We start from the raw sequence: 18,536 nt of genomic DNA on the forward strand, positions 1-18,536 counted from the left end.
CAGATCATTATCACAAACAGATTGCTGAAGGAAGCAGTAGGACTTCAGCCCTGACTGCAAATGAGATGCCTTTATTCAGTTTAGTTACCGTAATTTAAAAACTGTATGCCAGTATTGATGATCATGCCCCTGAGACCTTGCACCTGGACTGGATGCAAACTTCACCATGCCCTATGTACACTTCTTTAAAAGAGCTGCATAAGAAGTCTGTTTTTGACAAGGCATATTTTGAGAGTTAAATGGTGGAGTGAGTTGCATTTCTTTGACTGTTGCACATTATAGAGATGTGCTCTTTGTTGAAATGATGTTCAACAATCTCACTAAATGTTTCAGCACATGACTCTCATTTAGATGTAATGGCATTTGTAAAGCAAAGTAAGTTATGTAGAAAAACAGCACATAATGCCAGTGCAACAATGGGAGAAAACCAGAAGATACATCAACAGCACAAAACAAAAAATGTTTAGCTTTCAATGGCTGGGCTGTAGCACTTGTGCTACTTTCCCAGACAACACAGGCAATACCAGTGTAGGTTCTGTATAGTGATCTGAATACTGCATAGGAACATAGGAAAATACTTAGCAAGCACTTAAAGGGGACATTAGGTGCCTAGCCATCCAGACTATTAAGCAGACAAGTGTAAAAGTTCTTGCCACCCTTGCCAAGCCTTTAATGCTGTTTACCCCCCAAATCAAGCAAGGCCTTACATAACAAGCCTGTCATGTGTCTACCTATTGAGTCACCGAGACTAACCTTAAAAGGCAGCCATATTAATAATGTGTTTAACCTACAGTGGCAACTTCTGCCTTATGCTAGGAATAAGCAGTGATAGTGTTAAGAAATCCAGTGAGTCTTGTTTATGTTTTGGTGGAGATTTAAGTGTTTATTGTTTGTGTTTGTAAAAGAATTCTTAACCAAATTTGGCATTTTAGGTCATGCATGCAGAGACTTTTCTACATTGAATGATGGGACCCACATCCAAAATTTGCAAGCATCAGAAAAAAAAGTGTTAGCACAGGGGCTTGATATACCCTTCTGTGCAAGGTCTCAATATGCACCAGTTAAAGATGTGTACTTTCAAGCACAGGATTTAAGTAAATTCTAAACCACAACAAGTGGAATAAGAAAATTAAATTCCATCAGCTTTGAAAGATGTTCTAAGACTCCAAACATTAGTCCTAGACCAGTTTCTGTAATGCTACTCAAGCTCCCTTAAGTTCTTGTTTCGAACTGTAAGTTGGCTCTTGCAAATTACTGTCTATGAAACAGACACATACTATCCATAAAACAAGCACATTCTCCTCCAGCCTGTTTGACAAGTCACTGCAAACACTAAGGAAAAGCATTTTTTGATATAAAACAAACCTTGCAGCATTTCATTTATGAACTGCATGCATGAATATTTTAATATCCAGTGTTTCAACAACTACAATTTTTTTTTTGGAATAAATGGGATATACGTTATTTCATCAGTGATCACATAGCAAAGACCAAACTGCCATAAAAAGGTATGCAACAGTATTACGCAAAGACGGTAATATGTACTTTTTGCATGGGATTGGGATTTAAAGCAACTCATATGGTCAACACTGCACATAACAGCTTTATTACTCTAACTTCAGATCACCACACTAATGGGGAAAGGGAAATTCCCTTTTGTATCCATATACCTAGCTGCAAAATCTTCACCCTTTCTGGGATGGTCATTGAAATAAAATAGGACTCCCATTAATAGCTTAGTAAAATCCAGATAAAACACATGCAGTTCTATTAATTTATTCAGTAGCCATGTAAATTGGTTTAAAAAAACATTCTTACTACTAGAACCTCCCTCCATTTTGTGGTGCTTTCAGTCATGGAGACACAGCCAGCTGATAATTTATTTTCTTTTTTATAATGAAAGTTCAGCAGCACAGGACATATCCTACAGGTCTACAAAATTTTCCCAGTGTTTAACAACTGACTTAGCCAGATCATCACAAAGCTCTGTTGGTATCCCATTCCTTTTTAATAATTCAACATATAGGCCATCAAATATTAATTACAATTCAAGTTTTATAGCTCTACTGCCTCAAATTGTCTCTGATCAAATGGGCATAACACAATTTTATTTTACTGGATAGTAATCTATTTTGTGCGCAGTCCTGACATTTCTTTTTTCAAGACATTCCACTCTTATGATGTCTGGAACTACTGGCTAATTTATCTCATTCTGAGAAATTTGTTTTCAATATTTTCACACAGTGAACAGGACAGTACCAACACATTTGTGTAATACAGAAAGAATAACAGGAAGAAAAAAATAAACTTATTTGGATAGCAGTAAACAACCTGAAATGTTCTCCTGTTGTTTTTTTAATGGTCTGATTTTAAAATATATTGTACAGCTGAGAGTTTCAGTTAAAGACCGATTGTGTCATCCATTCCCCTCCACAGTCCATTGTTAAATGAAGATAAAGGAGTGACCACTTATTTAGGAAGATAAGCTACTGAATTAGGGGGCACAATTGGTTACTGGAGGTATTAGGTGTACAGTGATGGTAAAGTTGAAGAGGAATAGATAACATGTGGCTGTAGAGCTGTTGGCTGAGCTCTAACTCACCTCTCAACCTCTTAGCACAAGAAATCTGGACAAACGTGAATAATGGGGGGACAAAGGCCCAAAAATAGGGACAGCTTTTAAATATTGCTCTTACAAACTTAGAAAGTTGAGCTTTCTGAAAGGTAGGAAGTCTGAATCTCAATGTCTGTCATTATTTTCTGACTTTTGTCCTCAAACATTTGGCAATCATTTGCAAAAAAAAAAATCACAATTTTATGAGTAACAGGCCAAAAAATGAGGCAAAAATCTGGACATTCTGTGAAAATCTGTACAGTTGAGAGGTATGCCAACTCAGCATTCCTAAGGACATGGCACAGCCTGACAGGACACTATCTAAAGTGAAATATGTTAAGAAAATACATATCTATGTCTGTTCCTGTTGGGGGAAAAAAGTAGCTAGCAAGTAACATTCTCACTCGATTGAGTGTTGGCAGGTTTCTGTTGGCCACTTATGATGTAGCCCACCCCTGAACATTTGTCTTTTTATTTTATACCACTATATTTGCCTTGTTCCCTCTGGGTGGTAAAACAAAGCAGATAACAGGGATTCTGCAACTCTGCATCTGCTCTCTTCCTTTAGCACTTTTGTGAACCTGCACCCTCAGAAGCTCTGCATTAGGCTTCTTTTTCACCACTCTGAGGACCACTACATTCCACCATGGACCATCTTTAACTGCACTACATTACCTTTCACACCTGTGTGTCCTACTCCTACATTTATTTGTAATTGTATGTTTTCTTTGCCTTCTAAAACATATGAAAAGTTAAGGTTCTGCATCCATTACTGCTCCTGCAATTTCCTTGGAGACCCAAGGCAGTCTTTTTCTTAAGATTTTATTAACCATACTTTACAGTTTCATAGCTCTTTCTTTTCTTCTTCAGATTACATTTGCTGTACCACAGTCTCTTTTACTTTTCACTGCATCCTTGCTTCCCCCCCCCCCCCAAAAAAAAAATCTACATTCAAATCCCATAGCCATCATCCTTATGGGCCCCTCAGTATATCTTGTCTTTTACTGCCATCATGTGATGGCCATCACAACTCATACAGACACAGAAAACAGCAATCCTGGTCATCACAAAGTGTATTGGTTTACTTATAATTTGTAAGATTGTAGCCTAGAAATCAGAACTGCCCCTATTCCTGATTACATTACAGCAGTAGATTCTAATTTAGACCACGAACACTGAAAATATTTCTGCCTTGCAGATGCTTATCTCACTGTCCTCCCATATGACAAGGGGCTATAACATATTACTGTAGCACACTGCTGACCTCTTTCAAACTCCTGTGTTACTTTACCACAAAAGCATCTACTAAGCATACACTATATTACTTACATGAGTCTGCCCTTTCCTGACAGCCATCTTAATGTATTTCATTTTTTGTTTGTTTTAATGTATTAATTTCATTAAGGACAGGTACGGCCACTTGTCAGCCCTTATTTTCAGTACGTCAGATTTCCATAACTTTCATTCAGAGCTTTTATGTATAGCAGAACAGCCACACAATTCAGATACCATAAGATTCTACGTCATTCTCCAGCTAAAACATGCGAAACAGATGAGAATGTTGTTATGCAAGGTGCTACTTAAAGACTACAGAATCACAGGGACACTTCAGTGGCTTTGTAAGGGAAGAGGGACACACAACTCAGATTTAAGAACAAATGGTCAATACCTTTCAACCTCTTAGCTCAAGAAATCTGGACAAAACCAAAAATAATCAGGGTCTGTGGGGGCAAAGGCTCAAAAATAATGACAGATTTAAATATCGCTGTTATAAACTTAGAAAGTTTCTAGAATAACAGATTTTTCATTAGCAAGCATTTCCTGAAGCATATAAAGTCTGAAACTCAATATATCTATCATTATTTGGACTAATTCTCAACAATTCACAGAAAACTACAAACTTTAAGGAACAGACCAAAAATATGAGAAAAAAAGCTGGACATTCTGCATGATTCTGGACAGGTGAGAGGTATGTGCCCAAACAAGATATAAACATAGATTGTGTGAGTTTGTGTTTAGTCAGGATTAATAATAAAACAAATAAACTGCCTGTTAATATTTCAGTCTGAGGATATGACTATAGGAGGTGAGGCCACAACAGTACATTGGGTCCTTTTAGTGGCTGGAATTCAAGCAAAGTTATTAGTTTAGTTGACACTTCAACACAGATATGCTACCAGCTACAAGAAAGAGTCAAATTTCATATACATGCAAATATGTTACAACAGTTACTTAAGCTTCAGACACAGCAGTATAGAGATGATGATCCTTTATTCTTCCAAAATACATTTTTATTTTATTTATTTGCATCATTTATTGAAAATTGTTATCAACAATTAACAAAGAATATGCATGTAATATGGTATCAAAGTGCCTTTCTGTCCACATAAAAATCAGAATGCTTAGTTCTTTTTCAAACAGCAGGTATTTACATGCCTGATGACAAAAGGACTTTAAAACGGCAGCTGGAAAATGCAAGTAGTAGTTACAGTTAAATGTGAGCAACAAAAAAGTATTTTGTTCACAATCCCTAAAGAGGGATGTGCTTGATTAATTAAGATAAATTAGAGTTAACTCTATGCTTAAAGTAGCCACTGTACACAAATGGACAACAGGTTAGAGGCAGTACAGATCATGACACCCTGATAATGCTATTTCTTTTTCCATCTGCACCATTTTCTGTTCAGCACTGCACTCAAGTAAACATTTTTCAAAATGTCCCTGGAGTACAGTGCCTGAATACTTGTCTGGCCAGGAGCTACACCAGCTGTGAATTACAGAATGGAAGGATTGTTTCAGCAATCCTTCTAACTAAGCATCTGCAGCTTAAAAAAACAGGAATGGACACAAGCCAGTTTAGGCAGATACTGCTGTGTAGTTATTCAATGTAACAGTTTGGTAATGTATGTAATCAAGAGAAAATTAGTGTTTGATATCCTTTTCTAGATTAAGTGCAGAAGACCACATGATGATTTTTTTTTTCTAACCAGTGATGATTTTTAAACTCCAAATGGCTGTATTTTACTTCTACAATACACAATAATGTTAAATGTGGATATGGCCTTCCAAGAAAAAAAAGGGTTAGCTGAAAGCTGCTTCAGTAATATTTCAAGCTATACCATGGTTTCATTAGTTTAAGTCATGTACAGTACTGCCACTGACACCAAGTCCAGCACCTGTTCTTCAGACCACACTGCTCAAATCTGGGACACAAGATCTTTAGCCAGGCTACAAGTCAGGCCAGTTCCATCAGGTTCAACATTGAGAACTTTAACTACACCATCATCCACCACCATGGAGTACCTGAAATTTAGAAAATATTACCATCAAAACAAGCTCACTATCCTTTCATTGACAGACTGACATAGAAGTAATTTTTTGTCTACAGTGCTACCATTAAGATTTTTTTCCAAGAACATATCTTGCAGTAAAACCGGCTGCATTTAGTTGTTCAATCAATTTCTATGTGCAACAGCACAACAAATTAGCCTCAGTTGTACTGCAAACTGACATTACCTACCAACATATTACACCAAAATGTAAGCTGAAAGCTTAAATTTTTACATCACTAGTGATTATTTATGAAGTGCAGGCTTCGGAAGTCGGGAGTGTCAGAAGTATGTAAGAGTGGTACAGGATATGCACGAGGGTAGTGTGACAGCAGTAAGGTCTGCGGTGGGAGTGACAGACGAGTTTAAGGTGGAGGTGGGATTATATCAAGGATCAGCTCTGAGCCCTTTCTTATTTGCAATGGTGATGGACAGGTTGACAGATGAGATCAAACAGAAGTCCCCGTGGACTATAATGTTTGCAGATGACATTGTGATCTGTAGTGAGAGTAGGAAACAGGTGGAGGAGACCCTGGAGAGGTGGAGATATGCTCTAGAGCGAACAGGAATGAAGGTCAGCAGGACTAAGACAGAATATATGTGTGTGAATGAGAGGGAGGATAGAGGAATGGTGAGGATGCAGGGAGTAGAGGTGGCAAAGGTGAATGAGTTTAAGTACTTGGGATCAACAGTTCAGAGGAATGGTGAGTGTGGAATAGAGGTGAAGAAGAGAGTAGAGGCAGGATGGAGTGGGTGGAGAAGAGTGTCAGAAGTGATTTGTGACAGACGAGTACCAGTAAGAGTGAAAGGGAAGGTCTACAAGAGGGTAGTGAGACCAGCTATGTTATATGGGTTGGAGACAGTGGCATTGACAAAAAGGCAGGAGTCAGAGCTTGACGTGGCAGAGTTGAAGATGTTAAAATTTGCACTGGGTGTGACGAGGATGGACAGGATTAGGAATAAAAGTATATTAGAGGGTCAGCCCAGGTTGGAAGGTTTAGAGACAAAGCCAGAGAGGCAAGATTACGTTGGTTTGGACATGTGCTGAGGAGGGATGCAGAGTATATTGGGAAAAAGATGCTAAGGATGAAGCTGCCAGGTAACAGGAAAAGAGGAAGGCCTAAGATAAGGTTTATGGATGTGGAGGGAGGACATGCAGTTGGTTGGTGTGACAGAGCAAGATGCAGAGGACAGGAAGAAATGGAAACAGCTGATCTGCTGTGGCGACCCCTAACGGGAGCAGCCGAAAGAAGAAGAAGAAGAGGCTTCACAAGAAGTCCACAGATGTACCTGGCTTTGATCACCCAGCTAAAGAAAAATGGCCAAGTGGCACACTTTCACTTAAAGTGAGTGTGTAGAGATAACACACTTTTGCATCCACAACCACAGTAGGCTTTCCTTTATATCAGGCATGATGTTACATCAATAAAACAGAATACAATGTACACAAATTATGCAATGTCTTTGCTGTCTCCTATGAGGTGCACTGTTACAGTAACGCTATGCAGGTGTTGACCATCTAACTACATCTGTGAATACTCACCATGTATAATGGCCTTGTGATTCTTAGCATATCTGTAGTTCTTTGAGAGGGAATTTTAAACAGAATTCAAATAACTGGATTTCTCTTCTTTTCCTCACTTGTGCTGTAAAAGTCTCAAGAACTCAAGACTGTAAGAGCTATACTTCCCACAGCCCAAACCAGCAGTCCATTTGCCTTGTTTTTTTAAACACCTTTAACTTCACGTATTTCACTGTGACATGACTGCACATATAGGTATACGAAAGCAGACAAACTCTTACATAGAGGTTTCTCTTTCATGCATATTAGGAATTCTTAATTGGTCAGTTTATCATTCCTTAGACTTCTAAAGTTCTGCCTTCCCTGAAATTTCATTCATCCCTCTAAACATTATTCTGCATGTATTATCCCCACAGATTCCATTTATTTCTATGTAGTTTACTCCTTAGCTTTGATAAAGACCCCACCGCCAATTTTTTTATCTCCATTTCAACATTTAATAATTCTTATAGATGGTTTAGCTTTTTATTTCCATTTTTTAATCATTGCATTTTTGACAACCACAAGCATTAAACTTAGTAGGGTCCTGTTATTCCCAAGCAATTCAGTTCCTATATCCCAACTCAAAAGAATAATTTTCTGAGTTGCAATAATCTTCTCCCCCAAACTCTGTGACTAAAGGTACCCGGTAGGACATTTTTAAAATCCCAAAAACATGTTCACAAGTACCCCACTCCCATAAACATGTTCACAAGTACCCCACTCTTTCACCTCACACTTCCAACAACTGTGGTCTTCCAGTGGAAATATTCTCTGCAGTCTACTAGGTGTATCATTTCTATGCAAACACTTCCATTCAATAATAACTAAACCTTTCAGATTGGGTTGCATACTTGGGAGCCATATAAATATTCTCCCAATGCTCCTTTGTATATTGTCTTTTCAGTCTCATTTCTGGATCTTTTCCAGTCTCTTCTGACTCATTCTTATAGTTATCATGCAATATTTTATATACCCTATTACTTATCTCTTTTAGCCACAACTCCTGTTCTAGCCTCAACTATAAACCTAAGCAGAGATGCCAGAGATGTAACACTCCCCTATTCCTTTCAATTGCCCATAATCAATCCTTGGTAGGGAAGGCAGTCTTCAACCCACAGTCCAAACTTCTGCTTGGCCTCATCCCACTCTATGACCCTTCCTAGTTATTTGTCCCAGAATCCTTGATTTCTTTGTAAAATTTTGCAGAAAATTCCATCTCCCTCTTTCTTATTTAATATGCCCCTATTTGCAGTCACCTCTATTGGTAATGTCTCCTCTCTCCACTGTTGTGTTGGTTTAGTTTTCAAACTACCTTCTGCTAGTTTGTAACGATAACATTCTGCATGGTTGTTGTTGTTATTCTCCTTAATGACCTACAGCTAAAATCCAACTGTACTTATTTCATGAACACCCATTTCAACATCAGTTCTTTCTACTATGATTTGCAGTCATCTGCTTGTGTTATATATATAAGCCTTAACTATGTAGCGCTAATGTATCACTTCAAATTGGATAATCCTAAACCTCTAGTTCTGTGGAAAGCAATAACTTATCCCACTTAACTCTTGCCTTCTTTCCCTCACAAATAAATTCCTTTGATTCTTCATTAATTATGATCCACAGTTTCTACTCTAGTTGATAAAAATATGCTTGCCCTATATTTAGTTTTAAAGGGATCAGAAGCATTTTCAGTGTTTGCACTTTACTAACCATATCTAAAGTTAAAAGCTTACAACTTCTCATGTTTTTATCATCTTTTGTTTAGTCACTTCCTACATATCCTTAGCTGCCATAACGAAAGCCTTTTTAATCAATATATCTAAATAATTCATCTTATGTCCCCATAAATATGGGTAATGCTGAAACAAGTCATATATGGGAAAGAGTTTACCACACTATCTTAATATTACTCTGTATTTGGTGTTCAGGGCACATAGAAGATTCAGTATTCCTTGAAAATCTTGTTCTTAAGTGGGGCAATTATACTTATCTTCTTGCTCTTATAATCTCTTGATGAGTGTAGGAAACATTTACTTTTCAGAGAGTTCCTTATGTGTGGAATACATTTTATGTGGAGATTTTACATCTGTCTAATAGTAGCAGTTTATTCTGAAAGAGGATAGATAACTTTCTGGGCTCCAAAATTTCCCATTAGCAGGTGAGGTGATATGAGGACTGTGCCTGATGCTGTGTATAACTGTATGAATTTGTGATATGACCTACAAAGGAGGCCCTGGTCTTAGTGTTAAAATCCGGGCTTTACTACTTCATAAAAGTGTGAAAAGATGACCAAATATCTGCAATATAATGCTTGTAGATACAGTCATAAGATATACAGACAGTGCAGCAAAAGTGAAGGTAATGTACTTACCACAGTGATAGATTCATGTTGTCTGTCTCCATCTGGTTCAACCAGTGGGCTGTCAGATCAGGCTCAGATTTACAGTTGGACAAAGCCACAAGATTAACTCTCCAGGCTCCACCTCCCCTACCCACAATCCCCTGCTCCCTAGATGATACCTCCAGATTGAGTTTGCCCCTTCTTAAAGTAAAACCATGGAAAAATTCCTACATAAAGAAGAAGGGCAGACGACTCCAAGGAAAGGAACAACAAAACCTCTCCCAGTCATCTGGGTACAACAGACTCTCCAAAAAGGGAAGGTGTGGAGGGAGGGAAGGTTGAACCAGACAGAGACAGCATAAATCTATCGTTACAGTAAGTCCATAACTTTCATGTCTGATGCTGTCTTCATCATCTGGCTTCAACCTGTGGTACAGAGTCCCCAGCCAAATAAACCCCCCGGAGAACTATGGAATGACATTCCATAATACAGTGGAGCCAAAAGAAGCCCTGAACCTGGACTGAATGTCCAGCTTGTAGTGAGAATAATCTAATGAAGCTCTAGAGAAAAAAGCCATAGAAACAGCTATGGCTCTAGTGCAGTGACTTTTAGGTTTACCTCTCAAGGTATAAGCAAAGGAAAGACAGTCTGACAGCCACTTGGATAATGTAACCTCAGACAAAGGCCTACCCAATTTGGATTATGAAAAAGAAACAACTGATTGGATTTTCTAAAAGGCTTTGTTCTGTCCAAGTAAAACCTTAAATGCCTATGCATATGCAAACAATGCAGCAAGTATTCACCCTTGTTCGAAAATTTAGAAAAAGGCAGATGAATAGACCAATTCAAATCATTCTAAGTGGCCAACTTGGAGAGAAAAGAAGAGTTCATGCAAAGGGTGACCCTATCTTTGGGAAACACCAAGTATGGAGGAATAGCAGCCAGTACTTGCAGATTGGACATTCTCCTGGCTGAGGTAACAGTCATCAGAATCAAAGTCATCCAGGATAACAACTTTAGATGTGACAAAGCAGAAGGCTCAAGAACAGGGTCTACAAGGACTTGCAACATAGAAGGTATAACCCAATGCAAGACCACTCCTGAACTAGAGGGCACAAAAGACATGCACTTTTGACAAACACTTTGGAAACTTTCACAGCAGAAAAGGGAACACTGTCCCTGCCACAAGATAATTAGCTATAGCTGCCAGTTCAACTTTAATCATAGAATAACTAGAGCCGGTCATAAACAACTCAGTAAGAAAATCCAAAACTGTCTCTAAGGGAGCGGAGAAATAATCAAACCCCAACAGACCACCCAAACTGCAAAGCGCTTCCATTGACCAGAGTGTACCTTCCTAATAGACAACTTCTGGAAAGAGGATGAAATATGCACAATGCTGTCTGATTGCTTGGGATTGCTTGGGATTTCTGGCCATCAAGTGAAGTGTCCTTAACCTTCTGCCCAAATAAGGAACAGCCATCTAACGGGTCATAAATAAAATATGCCTTGAAGCAGTCCAAGAAATTGCACAACCACACCCAAATGAACCCACAGTGTGAAAGTAGCAGACTCCAAGTTGAACTGCCAACCAGTCACGAGTGGGGTCCCACAGGGATCAATCCTGGGTCTTCTCCTGTTTGGCATTTATTTCTCAGAAGTCCAGGCCAACACAGGGGGACTCTGGCTGACCAAGTTTGCATACATTTGCAAGCTGGGAACCATTATTAACTCCGCAGGCGATGCAGGCATTCTACAGAAAGGCCTCACTGAGACAAATGACTGGTGTCAAAACCATAGCCTTAAGCTCAATGCCAAAAACTTGCGTTGTCACCCCCTTTGGGAAAAACTCAGTTCCCACAAATTACCACATCAATGGTAGTCCACTGAACATTGAAGGCGTTATAAGAGATCTGGGGACACAGGTTGACAGCAATCTCTCCTTTGACCACCACATTGCCATTGTGGTCAATAAATCCTTCTATGTGGCACATCTCATTACCACGGGTTTTGCATCCAGGAAGAAAGAGGTTACTGTCTCGTTCTACTCTTCCCTCATCAGACCAATCATTGAGTATAATGCCCCCATTTGGAATGTAGCTCATTAGACACCTGCAACAGCTGGAGAGGCCACAAAAGTACCTCACAAAGAGGATCCTGGGCCTTAAAACACATATCCTACATGGACAGACTCAAAAAACTCCAGCTTTTCTCCATCTCATACTATCTACTGAGAGGCGATCTCTGCTTGACACACAAAGCCATATCTGACCCAGCTCTGTTGGAAATGCTACATCTAAAGAAATCCCAATCCCCCGCACCACACGCTCCAGACACCTCAACCTCATTACCACGATCAAAGGAACATGCTGGAGGGACAGGTTCATAACCCAGAGACTGCCCATGCTCAGGAATAGACTTCCAATACACGTCAAGGAGAGCACCTCACTGGCCCTCTTCAAGAGAAACCTTGACGAGTGGATGGGCAATAGAAAGTTCACCCCAGGGATCACTCCACTGGCTCTAATTGATACAGGCTCTGGAAACTAACTAATGTCGGGTGGCACAATGCCGGGGCAATTCTATAGGCTAGGCTTGTAAAGTCTCCAGGCCCATTAGCCTAGTACACACCTATGAAATGTGGGTTTGAATGGCAATGCTGGTTCCGGTTGCTTGGAATGCCCCATCTGGTGCATTAGAGATAAGCCTCATGGAGACATTGGAAATGGACTTTTGAGTGGACAACTGAGTCCCCAGCATCCTCTGAACCTCTGGAGACTACTGTGTCTTAACATTCCTGGACTCTTCAGCCACAAGATCACACTGAAGCCTTTGTCATGTGGGAAAGGTAGTTAAAGCGAATGTCATTGAGGCATAAGAACACTTACCTAGCCAGTTGAAAGCCCAAGATTCTCTATTCAGGGACGGACTGAGGAAGTCTCTTCTGAGATTTCTCTCTTTGTGGCAGTCAGCATCGCATCACATCCACAACCAGACCCTTATTCTAGTGCAGCCAATCCTTGTGTGGAGCGAAAATTTTGTCAGAATTCTTGGAGATAGGCTCCACCATGTCAGGTTCCTTCCACAACCTCTAAAACACTAGTTCTGAGCACATCCAGCAGGAGAACCACCCAGGCGTGGATGGGCCCATGCTGAAGTCCTCAAAAAAACTTCTGTAAGGGGGATTGAAGGCCAACCAGCACTGGCTGTCCCAGAGATGGCTGATGACTAGTCACAGGCACAAATGAGAAAGGGGAGGGGACAATGGCTGAAAAAGACTGACCCATCTCTCCATGACATCAAAGATGGAGGCAGAAACCAGTAACCTGGAGCCAACAGTCCCAGGATCCGAAGAAACCTGAGAGGTGCAGAAACCTGGGTGAGCTATGCCCCACCTAACATCAAAACCAGAGCCAAGCTGTCAACAGCAGACAACCCAAACAGGAAAGACGATCCCAAAAATGAGACAGTCGAACCTAATGCACAGACACCTGTCTCAATGCAATGGCTCTGAGGTCCGCCCAGCTCTGACATGGCTGAAGTCAAAGAAACAAAGGTGGGGGTTGGAGATGAACACAGCCATGCCCTCAGATCTGACAAAGCCGGGCCCAAAGACCTTGGATCCAAAGGGGTCAAGGGAGAAAAGCAGGGTGATGGAGCAGAAGATCCAGGGAGGGATTGTGGACCCAAAGGAATAAGGAGCAACTGCATCTGGGCTTACAAGTCCCACCTCATCAGCTGCTCCTGGACCAAAAGGACTGCAAACTGCTATGACTGAGATGATGAAGCCACCGATGGAGGCTTGGAGGTTCATGTGACCAGCAAGAAGCCAGACGGTTGAATCTAAGCCACACAGACTCAGACCCAGGGTGGGTATGAAGAATATGCTAGTGATACCTCCAGTAGAGTAGAGTAGAGGGTGAGAAGGGGGAAAGCTCCCCAACCTAAGGAACCCCTTTCACCAAAAAGGGACTTGGCACACTAAGAGCCAGAGAAGGAGCCTTACTCAAAGTCAGCACCAAGGATAATCATTTCTGATGTATCAGAGCCGACAATGGTGCTGAGGCCAACAGGAAACCCAAAAGTCTTGGGACCTTCTGGACCAAAGGACCAGCACAGGAGCCAGGAGCAGAAACAAAAGTGGACCACTTACAGTCCCCGTTCAAAGCCTTGGAGTCCTTGCAGGAATGATGGGAGAAGCACTAGCCAGGGGGAGACCATTCAAAACCAGCTTCACCCTTCTCTCATAGATTGCCCTGGAACCAAACCCTTCACAGATGGAAAAGGATGAATCCAAGTAGGCAGCCCCCAAGCAGTAAACATGCTTATACGCATCCTGCAAAGGGAACTTGTGCCGAAGCAACATATGTTTTAAAACCCTTATCCATAGTAAATTCTAAGAAAAAGCATACACAAACTACACACTACAAAGTACACACCAAGAATATGAAAATATTACCCTATGTAAATCTACTTAAAACAAAAAGAGTAACAATCTAAGATGAGAAAAGCTTGTCGCTAACTACACAACACACCCTAACAACCTAATATTTAGTACCTAAAAACCTTGTAACCTATTGAACACCTAACCTACTACACTTAAATGGGGTCCGAATGGAGAAATGATAAAATCAGAAAGAAAAGGACAGTAGTATTGGAACTGAATTTATCCTCAAGTCTTGGTGTGCATCTTCATGTGGTGGACGCTGTTTTCACAAAATCTCAACAAAACTACACTGATTTATAGACTGTATTTTATGTAACATATCATGGACACAGGTAAGTTAAAAAAAATAACGACAGCTGGGAGGACAAGTCCCAGGATACAAAAGTGCCCAATCCTGCTATGTGCACTGGTGCCAGGTCTGGATAAAAATGAGTGCGTGGAATCCTCAAGACATGGAAACATTCCTACAATGAGGTTAGGTCAGTGTCAGGAGGAGGATGACCCCCCTGTTGTAGAAGGAAGTACTAGTCCACAAAAAGTGACAGGCCAAAAAAGACCCATAAAGATGACATTGTGGACTACTGAAGATAAGGAAGAAATTAGGTATTGTTAGTATTACGCAGGAAGGCCAGAATTTCCTGATAAAAGATATTCATAAAGACTGTTAGGCACTCTAGAGGAAAGGAAAATACTTCCACAAGAATAACAGTTAAAAGCTTCAAATGCAAATTTGTGATCATTAATGCAAAAGATTAATGAAAACATTATATAGACTACGAAACTTTAGGATGTTTGAAAAAAGAAGCAACAGAGAAAGTGTGAAAATGGAAAAAAAAACAAAACCAAGAGACTTCTGAAAGATAAAAAAGAAACGTGGACATGGGAAAGAAAAAGAGCTCTGATATGGTGCAATTTTATACAAAAGAGGAAGTCAAATTAATGCAAAAAAAAGCAGCTCCAAAGATATTTGAAGAGGAAATACAGGCAAAGCCACCCAGATATGGAAAATTTCACAATGCAAAAAAGTAAGCTCACAAAGGGGGAAACATAGAATGGAGAACTAGTCCAGCAGAATTTAAACAAATAGAAGCTGAAGTTATGAAATACCTGCGAAGTGAAGGATTTAGTATAGGCAGTGATGGAAACAAGGAGTCCCCAAAATAAGGAGAAACAGGTGGAGCGGGAGACATCTGAAGAAGAAATATGGATATGGAAAGAAAAAAAAGAGACAATATGGTGCAATATTTATGGAAAGATATCAAGATAAGGAAAATTTCACAATACAAAAAATAAGAAAACAAAGGGGGAAGTAAAAAAGATGATTAGTAATGGAGAAGTTAAAGAAACAGAAACTGAAGTTACAGATTACCTGTGAAGTGAAGGACTTAGTGTAGAAAGTCCAACTCTGGTAATGTTACAGCACGATGAAACAATGAGTCCCTAAATTAATGAGAGAAAGGTGGAACGGGAAGCATCTGATCAGTTGCCACATGAAGATACTCTGGAGCCTTCAGCAGGAACTCAGTTGGAGATACACAGCAAGGGAAGGAGCAGGAAACTGTGGCAACTGAAGCAATCATTGTTGTGAAGAGACAGGACAGCAGGGTAAATATGAAAGAGCAACGGATACCACAGGATGCAGCTGAAGCCAATATGTCACAGGAAGATGTTCTGAAACTTCCTGTAGAATGTCTGCAGGAAATTAACAAACATGTGTCCTCAGTTTAGAAGGAAAAAGATCTAAGAGAAAAGCAGTTTGGTTTAATAGAGATGACAGACATATTAAGATCAATGAAAGAAATAGATTACAGAAAGCCAATAACCCCCAAAATGTTAGAAGTCTCAAACACATAAACATGGTAATCAAGACTATTAAAAGAAATAATTGTGATATAACAGAAGTAAATAGGATATATTACTGTGCAGCTGAATTAATAACAGATAAAGTATTACCACAAAAAAACAAAAAGCAATAAGGGAAAGGAAGGAAATAAATCAAATGCCATCATGGAAGCATCAAGAAGAGAAAACTATAGAGCATTTAAGACAAGATATGTCACTATCACAGAAGTAGAGAAGCAGGAACAGATCAATAAAAATACTTAGAAACATAGACACGGTAAAAGTAATGTGCAGTATCAGAACAGACCAGGACAAATTGTATACTACTGTACATAATAAACCAAAGATATCAGAATAAGTAGAAAACTTTAGAGGATAAGCAGATAAATACAAAGGAACAGTACAAAATAATCAATTCATTGAGGACCCAAAAAAGTTTTATAGAGAACTGGGAAGCAAAGCAAAAGTAACAGAAACACCACCAAAAAAAGAAATAGCCATTTTGGAGAAATATCTATTAATACCCTGTGGGATATAACAAAGATGCTGAATGGAAAGAAGAAGTAAAATTAACAGTTAATAAGTTCAAATGTACAGGACATGAAATGGGATGAAGTAACAGCCAGAGAAATTGAAATAAAATTAAGAAAAGCCACTAATTGGAAAATCCTAGATTTAGCCTTGAGTAACAACTACTTATATATGCATCCCAAACAGACACCAACCTGGATAACAGGAAAAATGATACTCCTCCTTAAGAGTTTACCTGTAAGCCATCATAAAAACTGTAGACCTATAACTTGCCTTCGAACAATATACAAACTATATACTGGAATTGACACCAACAGCGTTTATAGGCATTTAGAGGAAAACTCAAGCATGACAACAGAACAAAAGGGCAACAAAAACAAGTCATATGAAACAAAGGATCATTTATTAAATAGTCATAATGAAGAATTGTAAAAAGGGGAAGACTCAATGTACAACATGGAGAGATTACAAAAAAGGCATTTGAGAGCATCCCACATACACTGATAAAGGAATACTTTCAGATGTGTAAGATACACCCTACAATGATGAATTACATCACTCTGACCATGGAACATTGCAAACCACTTTGCTGATAAGCCATGATAAAGGACAAATTATTATCAGAGGGATAAAAATTCAAAGGGGGGTATTCCAGGGTGCCGCTTTGTCACCACTGCTCTTTTATCTTGCCCTTAACCCATTAAGCTGTCTACTTAACAGATTATGTTGTGGGTACAATTTGGCTCCCAGAAAACAACCAAATATAAAGACTTATCTTCTTTTTATGGATGATTTAAAAAGTACAGTTGTGTACACTTACCATAAATGTAGATGTTTGAGTGTATTCACTGTTGCAGTCATCACATTTGGGTTATCTGCTTGCAGTAGCCCTCAGTCAGCCTGATTATCAAAGTCTTGGGTCCTGCGTCGGTTGCTGTCTCATCTTCCATGACATCAGGTAGGCAGCCGACGCCATTACATCAGTTTTTCTTGCCCCAGATGGCAGGTGCCCCCCTAATGGGAAGCAATTAAATATATATATATATATACACAAGGTTATACCTCCAACAAAAAAGCAAATACACTAAAAAGCTTTTAAGTATAGTAAAGGAGAGTAGAGGTATAGTCAAAAGAAGTCAGGGGGCTGGTGGAGGGTAACCAGGACTACAACAGTGAATACACTTGAACATCTACATTTATGGTAAGTGCACACAACCATACTATGTTCTTCGTGTTTCACTGTTGCAGTCATCACATTTGGGTAGATTCCCAAAGCTAAGAATGGGAGGAGGAATTTAGATAGCATTAGGACCAGCTATAAGGCCCTGCAAGACTGCAGTGGCCAAGACAGCTCTGGATTTAGAGAAAATTGATAAATGGTAATGCTTGGTGAAAGTATGTACAGAACTCCAGGTAGCAGCTTCTAGAATGCCCCTGGGTAGGGACACATCTGAGCAAGGCTGTAGAGGTAGATGCAGCCCTGGTTGCATGGGGACTAATCCCCTGTGGGATAGGTTTTCCATGGTGCTTATAGCAGAAATGGATGCAATGGCCTATCCATTTAGAAATGGTTTGCTTTGAAATAGCCTTCCCCTCTGCCCCTACAGCAAATGCCACCAGCAGTTGTTCAGATTTCCTTTGAGGTTTAGTCCTGTCTAAGTAAAATCTAAGTTGTCTGTGCACATCTAAGGAGTGCAGCATCCGTTCCCCTTTGTTCTGTGGATTAGAAAAAAAGGTTGGCAAAAGAATGGGCTGATTAAGAGCCACACTGGATACCACCCTGGGCATGAAGGAGGGATTGGTCCTGAGGGACACTCTGTCCGCATGAAAGATGATGAAAGGCTCCACTGCCATAAGGGCCTATAAT

The 18,536-nt window shown here is 39.8% G+C and overlaps 1 protein-coding gene across 1 annotated transcript in view; it reads right to left on the reverse strand.

Annotated features, from left to right (window-relative positions):
• Positions 1 to 4,868: 4,868 nt before the first annotated feature.
• PRDX5 (peroxiredoxin 5) overlaps positions 4,869 to 18,536 on the reverse strand; it is a 255,911-nt gene continuing 242,243 nt past the window's right edge. The window contains exon 6 of the mRNA XM_044075811.1: positions 4,869 to 5,917. Coding sequence (XP_043931746.1) covers positions 5,812 to 5,917 — 106 coding nt within the window. The 3' untranslated portion in view covers positions 4,869 to 5,811. The remainder of the gene's footprint in view (positions 5,918 to 18,536) is intronic.

The sequence above is a fragment of the Protopterus annectens genome, chromosome 6.part1 (assembly GCF_019279795.1).
Source record: "Protopterus annectens isolate FY-2018-M chromosome 6.part1, PAN1.0, whole genome shotgun sequence".
Classification (NCBI taxonomy): domain Eukaryota; kingdom Metazoa; phylum Chordata; order Ceratodontiformes; family Protopteridae; genus Protopterus; species Protopterus annectens.